Consider the following 10,273-nt stretch of genomic DNA (forward strand, 5'->3'; position numbering starts at 1 on the left):
GACATTATCCTTGGGCACAAACACACCTTCAATGATCATCGAGGCCTCGACGTTCAACGACCAATGTAAGTGTTAAAAAAGGATCATCATAAACAGAAAAAAACACAGTAAGTCCGAAAAAAACTAGAATTTGAAATATTTGCATATGGATGGTTAGTGTTGTCAGTCGAAGGAAGAAAAAGTTTTAATTAAATAATTATTATTCGTAGTTTGTTTATTCAAGGATAATAAAGGAGAGAAACTAAGGATAAAAGTCCACAGAAGAAAACTCCTTGATATCCCCATTTTGCTTTCATGCCATTAAGGCCATGTTTTTTAAGTACATAATAAGACAAAAAAAGGTTTACTTAAAACTTTTTTATTCCATTCAAGCTTAACCCGTCTAAATATCATTATTTAAATACTGTCATAAAGTTATTAAAAATCCTAAATCTGGATAAATTCAGTTGAAAAGCATTTTGTACAAAAAAAAAAAAAATAGATATCATTGACTAATTACAGATCAGGAAAAAAAGGAACACACAATTTTAGCTATTTTAATCCCTATAAATTGTGTAATTATTATTATTATTTATAATTCTATAACTTATTCAATTTATTATAATTATTCAATGATACTCTTTCCCTATATCATTATTGTAGTAAATCTTGAAATACTACTACAACACCAGAGAAATACATTATATATTGTTCATTGTACTTGTATAATTCTTGCCAAGTAGAAATTATCTTTTATGAAATTCTAAAACTACTTACATACATTGGTCTTCAGATACCCACATAGGAATTATAGTGATGAAGTCTTTATATCTTACAATAAACGAATTCTATTGCAACTTTTTGTTATGAATATTTTTTTAAAGGTTTGTTTAGAAAACAACATGGAATAAACTTCTGAACTATTTTCTTACTGGGGTGAGGTAACTTAAGAGGGAATCTTTACATTTGGGGTCTCATCAAATTAAAAGCCACTGAGACCATGGTAGGGTAGGGTAGAGAAGCTGGAACTCCCACCATCACCTGGAGTTTCCCTGTGCTTATCGAGGATTGATATTCTGACTTCATTTTAATTATTCTGAACCAGCATGGTTGTACAGTTGTTGGTCAGAGCCTGCGTTTAACCCCAAAATTAGTTTTTGTCTTTTCGGGAGTCCATAAAAAATATTTTTATTTATGATTAAAGATTACACATACCACCTCAAGACGGACGTGAACCCCCCACCCGACTGTTTTGCTGGCATTCACAATGGCTCCCTCAGTCTGTATTGAGATTACAACTATTTTTATTCTATTCCCATCAGTGCATCTTTCAATGTTCGATACGATCATGAGCTACTTGCTTGTAGGTGACCTCCAGTTACTATCAGAACTTCCATTAAGATTGAGCATTACAAAATCTCTAAAAATTAAAAACACGTTTTAGTTTTAAAGTCGGCCCCTGTTTGACCGAAAAAACGTGGAATTGATTGACTGGGGATCCAATGACTTCATTCGATTCCAGCACACCAAGAGAAAAAGGCGTGTTGCCTGTAGATGCTGTAAAAGCGTTCAAAAACCAGGTTTTGGTGGTGTATCATACTGAGTGGAAAAAGAGACTACTTAAAAAAACAATAAAACCGTTTTTTCGCGGTTTTATTATTAGACCAGATAGTTATCGTTCAGACCTTGTAATGGACAGACGGACGGACACACATCTCAAAATCGCTTTATGTCGTCGCTTTATTTCGCGGTTTTACATGAAGTTTTGCCAAAACAAACTTATAATACAATTTCCACATAGTGGTGTAGGGTATAAAAATTAAAAACAAGAAAAATGTGAAGTGGTGAATTTGAACATAAATTCACCTCAATTGTTCTAAAAATATAACGTATATTTTATGTTTTTTTTCGACTGTCTAGATGTGGCTAAATATGTACATAAAAACATATTAAAAGAAGTACTTCCTTACTATGACATCCCCATGTAAAAATTATGACTTTTACGGTCAGTTTGAATGTAGATATTACTGCCAAAATTTACTGTATAATGTCATTACATGGTAATGATTTTTTTCCCTGGGTATAAAGTGTTTTGAAATTGAAAGCAAATTTCAACTCAACTGTTCTAAAAATAGATTAACTTATTTTTCAACTTCTAGTGGCCACAGAATAACTAGTTATTCTAGTGGTCAAATAATAACTAGTAATTAAAATAATGGGTTAGTTAAAATAACGGGTTAGTAGGGGGTTTTGTAAATAGTTACTGCTACCAAAATGTACTATAAAAACCCATTATTTAGTACGGATTTTTTTACCCTCCACCATAATATGGAGCATATAATTACATTTGTCATTCCGTTTGTAACACATCGATATATTCTTCGGAGACCCTATATTCTTGATCAGGGTAAAATTCTAAGTCGATATAAACATGTCCCTCTGTGAATCCGTCCGTCCGCCTGTTGAAGTCAAGATACAGCTCGCCATTTTTAAGACGGAACTTTGTAATTTGGTATAGAAGTTTAGATTACTCAAAGGATTTTTGGTATTGCAAATGGGCTTTGGTCCACGTTTTGATATAAGTACCCCCAGATTTTCGGCATTTTTAAGGTTGTGGCTTCAATCTTCTACCGAAATGGCTGAAATTTTATATTTAGTCTTCATTTGCGGTATAAAACTTTCCATATGACTTTTGTCGGTATAGGTCCACGCCTTCATATAGCCCATAGAGAAGGGTACATCCCGATTTTTGGTATTTTGAAGGTTGTAACCTCAATATCCCTCCGAAGTCGCTGAATTTTTTTATTTAGTCTTCGTTGGCGGTAAAAAACTTTCCCCCAGAAATGTGTTGGTACACGTCCACCCCTTGAGATGGCCCCCATAGAGCAGTACCTCCCGATTTTCGGTATGTGCTAGATAGTGGCCTCAATATTCCACCGAAATCGCTGACATTTGGTATTTAGTGTTCGTTGGGTGTACACAACTTTAAACCTGAAATTATATATAAGTATAGGTTCAAGCCTTCATATTGCCCATAGAAGTGTACCTCCCGATTTTCGGTATTTTGAAGGTTGTGGCTGTAATATTCCACCGAAATGGCTGAAATTTGGCATTTAGTCTTCATTGGGGGTATTCAATTCATATAGCCCCCACAGAACGGTACATCCCAATTTTCGGAATTTTTAAGGTTGTGCCTCAATATTCCACCGAAATGCAGTTGGAGTGCAGAACTGAAATTTGAATGTATAGGTTTACGCCTACATATTGCCTCATAGAACTGTACCTCCAGATTTTCGGTATTTTAAAGGTTGTGGCTTCAATATTTCACCGAAATGGCTGAAATTTGGTGTTTAGTCTAAAAATTTTCGTCGTATACAATCTTCCCCCCGAAATTTGTCAGCACAGGTCCACGCCTTCTTATAGCGCTGTGAAAGTTAGCCACATTGTTGTACCGAAATTTCTGGAATTTTGTATTTAGTCTTCTTCATAAACGAAAGGAAACTAATTGTTCAGTTTTACTTCAATACAACTCGTGATGCAGGGTATAGTAAATTCAACCGGGCGGAACTTAACGCCGTTCTTACTTGTTTTTTTTTTTGCTGAGTTTGTATGCATAGAAATGTTTGTTCAACAAATTAAAATCACTTTTTTCACCGAATCGAACTAAAATACGAGTTTTTGTTTATCAGGACAATATTCCGCACATGGTACTGGCGCGGTATTTTTTTTTGCTTATAGCCCTAATTCACACTTTCATAAAGGCACCATATAAAGGTACCTGTCAATTGAAGATATTTGTAGATACATTTACCTACCGTCTGTATCCGTGGTAATAAAATATATCCACCTAACATTGTGGACAGGAAGTGAAATTAATTATTCCATTTTAGTTCAGAATACTTTATAGTGGTTGTGTCTTAAAAGCCACCCTAGTTTCAAACTATAAAAGTCCATTTGTTACCTTTCTTGCCCCGAAAAATTCTTCAACCTCCACTCAGTGTGTAAGCCAATGTAAGCAACTTGGTTTGTTGGGGCATAACTCAAAATGAAGTCATCGCCAATTTTGTGTCGATATTGTTCAATTATTGGGTGTCACCGTGGTGCAATGGTATGCACACCTGCCTTGCACTAAGAAGGTCTGCGGTTCGATTCCCAGACCAATCAACATCAAAATTTCGACGGTGGCAAAATGCCCCTTAGTACTGTTGGCGACATTTCCTGGGTTTTTCAGCCATGTAAAACTTCTCTACATGTGGTGCCTTAGGACATGCCGTTCGAACGAAAAACTGTAGGTCCCATATCATTGAGCTAATATGAATCGGTGTGCACTTATTCATATGAGAAAAGTCTCCCTTATGCTTTCTGGGATGTTTGTGGAACAAGTATATTGTTCAATTATGAACAAATTTGCTTATCTACCCAATAATAATATTTGGTCTCTCCTCTTGTACAACTAAGGCTTGGCATTGTTATTATAATTACGAATAATTCCATTTGTAATAAATGGACTTACAATATATATTTTTTTGTTCTGTCTATAAAAGATGCATTTCAGCATTCATTATTTATATATTAAGGATATTCCATTCTAAACTAAATCACTTTAAAATTCTTTACATAACTTACTCAGCCTATTCTTCATTATGCTAATGCATAAATCTAGTATCATATTGGACATTTCTTATACATTCAATATTTTTTGTATTTTTTATAGGTTTTGGGCAAAATAAATACATTTTCTTTTCAAAAATAAAGCCAAAAGAAAGAAAAATCAAAGCAATCGAATGGATTTTGTGCACACAATCAAGTCGTATAAATCCACCCACTCCAGCAGCATCTAAGTATTTTGGAATTGTATTATAAATGTTTGCGACGACTTTAGAGAGGGCACTTAAATTGTAATGGAACCCAAGCATTTCCATAATCCTTTTCTTTTTTTGACTCCTTGCCGAAACTTTACAATATGTCCGATGTATGCTTGAGCACACAATGTGTTTCTCCTTCTTTCGTTGTTCTTTTCCTTCATTCGTAAATTATCATAACAAAAACATTTTTTAGAAGGAATTTTTATGATTATCCTTAAAATTACTTATTACGGTAATGTCAACAGACGAAAAAAAATACAGTTTATCTAACGAATGGTATTTTTAATGCTGCTGCTACGAAAGATGAGTGGTAGTGTAGGCTTGATATCAAATTTGTGACAAATGATTTGGAAATAACATCATGTTGGAGGAAGAAAATGGAACATCAAAACAGCAAGTGATGGAAACTTTAAACTCGTTTTTCTCGACATCGCATTTTGGAAATCGGTGCCAACGATATCTCAAAAACGAATGGACCGATCTTCATATATTTCGATGTGCTTTTTACATACTTAAAATTTTGCTTCAATCGAGACAGACTATTTTCAAAATTTTTCTGCCCGATTTTTGGTAATATCGAAATTTTGATTTTGACAGTTCGTATTTTTATACCCTCAGCATTTATGCTAACGGGGGGATATACACTTTCATACGGTCAAAATGTGCCTCATCGAAATAATGGTTTCAGACCCCAAGTATGTTTGGACAAAATCCGTTTCAGACTGTCTGTCTGTTTGGTGCGCACGATACTCTCGAACGGATGAACCGATTTGGTCCAAAATTGGCCTTCTAAATATTTTGTCCAAACTTAGTTTAAGTTTGAAGATGGGTCACATCGGTCCACTCCTTCAGGTACCTCCCTCACAAAAGTTCGAAGATGTTCGGAAAAATTGTGTGAACGATAATTCTTAAAGGCAGTAACCAATTTGGTCCATACTTTACACATGTTGAAATTTCTACCAGGCATAAATGAGGTTCTAATATGGGATGTAGCGGATCAGTTCTTCGGGTACCTCCCACACAAAATTTTGGATAAGTTCACTTTAGGACCTGCTGTCTAATTTTTGTTGTAACAACTTGTATTTGCTGCCCTTCATACGACGGTACAAGTTTCATCAGGGGTCAAATCCATACTTCCTGAGAAAATAGCCTGAAAGGTGAAAACAACCCCTATGACACCGTGTGTAGTGGTTGAAGCGCAAGATAACTCTCGAACGGATATGCTGATTCGGTCCAAAATTTGGTCTTCATAATATTTTGACTAAACTTAATGTAAGTTCCAAGATAAGCCATATCGGTCCAATCCTTCAGGTACCTCCCCCACAAAAGTTCAAAAATGTTCGGAAAAATTGTGCGCACGATAACTCTTGAAGGGAGTGACCGACATGGTCCATATTTTACACACGGTAATATATCTACCAGATATAGATAAGGTTCGAATATGGAATATATTTTTCACTCGCTTTAAGACCAGCTCTCGAATCTTTGATTTTTGTAATTTTGCATCTCGAACTGATCAACCGATTTGGTTCAAAATTTTGTCTTCGTCATAATTTGACCAAACTTAGTTTCAGTTCGAGGATGGGCAGTACCGGTCTACAACTTACGGTACTCCCCCCACGCTATATCTGTTGAACGGAGAAACCGATTTGGTCCAAATTTGGATCTCCTAATATTTTGCCAAAATGTATTTTAACTTCCAATAATATTCATATCGGTCTTCTCCCTATGGTACCTCCCCCACAAAAATTCAAGAAAAAAACTTCTTATCGATGTTTTTTCTTTGTACACCTTTATACTTCGAGCTGACGATTGATGTTTGGGTATAAAATGTTTCTTGTTGAAGAAGTTATTGAAAAATAACTTCGGTGGAGAATATCCACAAACAAGAAACTAGGGAACTGATGAGATGCAGTGGAGTGGATCGAAACTAGTCTTCCTTGCCTTACCCCTTGGCGAACAATGCCAAACCTTTTCCACTAATAAATTAGTTGTTTTAAAATAATAAAACAACAACAATGGGATTAAGCCAGACTATTTTGAAGAAACAAATAGTTACATTTCAGTCCACAATTTTAGGCGCAAAATGTTTTCGACCACGGATACCCTAAATCAGTGTGAGGCATTGTCAGTTTCGTGAGCGTCAATTTACTCTAGCTCACCACCACTTAAGGTCTACACAAGTTGTGATCGAGAGTAAATTTACGCTCACGAAACTCACAATGCCTCACGCTGTCCTAAATGCCTAAATTAACATAATTGTTCCACAAACATCCCAGAAGGAACAAGAGAGACTACTCTCATATCAATGAATGCACCCCGATTTATATTAGCTAAATGCTATGGGACCTACAGTTTATTTGGCCAGCCCGAACGGCGTGTCTTAGGACACAAATTGTAAAGAATAGAACCCTCGACTTTCATCGTGCACGGTGGTACTCAAAAAGAGCCTAAATTGTCTAATCTAATCTGAAAAATATATTCAAGTGATGGGCTATATCAAAGTGTCTTGACATATTTTGGTGGAAAATTGGTGGAAATCTTAGTCAGTTAGAAACATTCGTTAATGTAATTCGGAATTTTTATCAAATAAATAAAATAAATTTTGTTAGAAAATATTCTCGAAATTCCACCCAATCACGTGATTCTTTTGGAGCGAATTCTTTAAATTTTCTTCCACTTAGCTGCTCGGTATGAGAATCGCGAAAGTCGTCTAGACATAGTTGCATTTGATCACTTAATTTGTAATTCAATTCAGGGTTGCATTTCCTTAAACTAGGTTTACATTAATGCTTAAATTACTATATACGTTTACATATTAATTCAGACGCTTTAACTTTATATACTAAATAAAATATTTACAAAATTTATACAGTGGACCGTTTCAGTCTCCCCCTCGGATGCTGAAGACGTCCCGACGAAGCATCCGTAATAGACTGGACTATCTGTCAGGAGGGAACGGCTGGTTCGGTTGGATCTCCCCATGGAGAAAAGGTGGATACTGTAATACAATCTGCTTATGTTGGTTCTCCCCCTGAAGTGAAGGTAGATAACTAACAGCAGTGTCATCTTTATGGGTAACTCCAGTGATGTGCGGCGGCACCGACGTATTCTTACGTGCCTCCCCCTGGAGTAAAGTTACCTTCGTTGTATTAGGAATAGTTTTGATGGGTACTTCTGTTCCGGCCTTTTTCTTCTGTCCACGAGATCGGTATGGAGATATTGTGCCGTTTCGATGCACGTCCTCTACATTTTCTTCATTGGATAGAGAGTACAGTGGAATGGATGAAGATTGCGACGGCTACGAAGATACAGATTCGGTGGTTGACGGTGGATGCCAATTGGTTTTGTTACCTTCCACGAACTTGACGAACTTTGAAACTTTCTCAGTTTTCGTTGGTGCTTCCTGGATGCGGCAGTCAACAGGATTGGGATTGGTGAAGGGATACCTTACGCTGTGGTCATCTTCAAATTCCATATCAATTGTGTTGAAAGAAAAAGATTGGGTACCATTACTTTTACTGTTGCTGCATGTTGCACAGTTTGCTCGGAGAACTCCTAGCGCTCCACATCCATAACAAGCAATAAATGGCATTATCTCTCGCTGCGTAGCGGTGGTGGTGCAAATGTTTTCTTGATTAGTTGTATTGCTGCATCAAATGTGGTGATTGTGTGTTTCACACCAATCCACCAGTTGGCAGCGTAAACCTCAAATAAAAGTTGTAGCCCTTTGACAGCATCTGCATCTGTAATCGACTCAATTTCCTTGTACACACTTATCGCTGTCACAAATTCTTCAACAACGGCGGCGTCTCGCTCTCCCTTGAAGCGAGCAGTGCAGTGCGCAAATGACCCAGCACGACCAATTCTACGCATTGCCTGGATAAGTTGTTGGAATTGTGCATCGGTAAACTGCGCCATAATTTCGTCTCCAGACAGGTACTCGTCACTATCGGCTTTTTGTTCTTCCTCGGCTCTAATGTCGTTGTCCGTTGCCACTGCGTTGGGCGTCAATGAAACAGTTCTTTTTGTGCCCCACGTTGGGCGCCAATGAAACAGTTCTGCCTCTCAACTGGTACATTAAATGAAAAGGCCGAAGAGTTTAGTTTTGAAGAAACACTTTTATTATTACTCTGAGCAAACTTATCTGATAGTTACTATGTAACGCGTTAGAATGGAGTTTGCTGAATGAGCGAATTCTTTAAATTATCTTCCACTTAGCTGCTCGGTATGAGAAGCGCGAAAGTCGTCTAGACATAGTTGCATTTGATCACTTAATTTGTAATTCAATTCAGGGTTGCATTTCCTTAAACTAGGTTTACATTAATGCTTAAATTACTATATACGTTTACATATTAATTCAGAAGCTTTAACTTTATATACTAAATAAAATATTTACAAAATATATACAGTGGACCGTTTCAAAATTTTATTAGGAAAATCCGTCCGAATTCGGAAAGAAATTCTGGAAAAATTCGGAGAAAAGTTCAGATTTTCGGAAAAAATCCGGAAACAATTCTGACGCTGATGTTTTTGATATTAACACAACACGTGTCGTACTGTACAGCACAAATCCCACTCAGAGACAATTTTCTTTTAATGTGCTATTTATGGAAGATTCTAATTTCAAACTTTCTAATGATTGTGCCTGTTGTTATCACTTTATGATTAACAGTAGAACAAGAAGCTATCAACACTAGCTTGAATTATTATATGTTACATTTATATTAAAAACATTTTAAAATTGTATATGCGAATTTTATGACCAGTCATTTTGTTCTTCGACATCAACCGAACGAATTCGAAATGATGATTCTTAAGATTCTTTAGAAAATGTGCAGAGATTCTTAAAATAAACTTATAGAAAATCGGTCAAAATTCTAGAAAATATTAGAGAAATCGGCCACATTTCTAAAAAATATTCAGAAAATCTCAGAAAAAAATCTGATATCAAAGCCCTCGGAAAAAATTGTTAGCTGGGATGGAACTCCAAGCCGCCATTAACGCTACTATAAGAACTTATGGTGAAAAATTCCTTGAGCTGAATCTTGGTTTGCGACACCAATTGGATTATTCGAATTCACACGAATGCCATTTGGTTTGTGCAACGCTGCACAAACATTTCAGCGTTTCATAAACGAGGTCCTTAGAGGTCTTGATTTTTGCTTCGTATATATCGATGACGTGCTAATTGCTTCAGCAAATTTGGAAGAACATACTTGCTTACTTACTTACTTAGTTGGCCCATTACAGAACATTTGTTCCATAGACCGAACTAAGAAAAGATCTCCATTTCTCTCTATTTTTCGCTTGACTTTTTGAAATACCGCGCCTTTTCATTTCTTCAGCCACTTGTATGCTGCATCGAAGCTTATGACTGCCGATTCTGCGTGCACCGCCATGTGGCATGTATTCATACGCCTTTTTAG

At 36.3% G+C, this 10,273-nt stretch overlaps 1 protein-coding gene across 1 annotated transcript; it reads right to left on the minus strand.

Moving 5' to 3' along the window:
• Nucleotides 1–8,438: 8,438 nt before the first annotated feature.
• On the minus strand, nt 8,439–8,765 carry LOC141392410 (activity-regulated cytoskeleton associated protein 2-like). The gene has a single exon (XM_073965355.1). It carries the CDS (start codon nt 8,763–8,765, stop codon nt 8,439–8,441), a length of 327 nt encoding a protein of 108 aa, XP_073821456.1.
• Nucleotides 8,766–10,273: the final 1,508 nt, after the last annotated feature.

Source organism: Musca autumnalis, unplaced genomic scaffold (genome assembly GCF_047663935.1).
Source record: "Musca autumnalis isolate F117 unplaced genomic scaffold, ASM4766393v1 scaffold_2, whole genome shotgun sequence".
NCBI lineage: Eukaryota > Metazoa > Arthropoda > Insecta > Diptera > Muscidae > Musca > Musca autumnalis.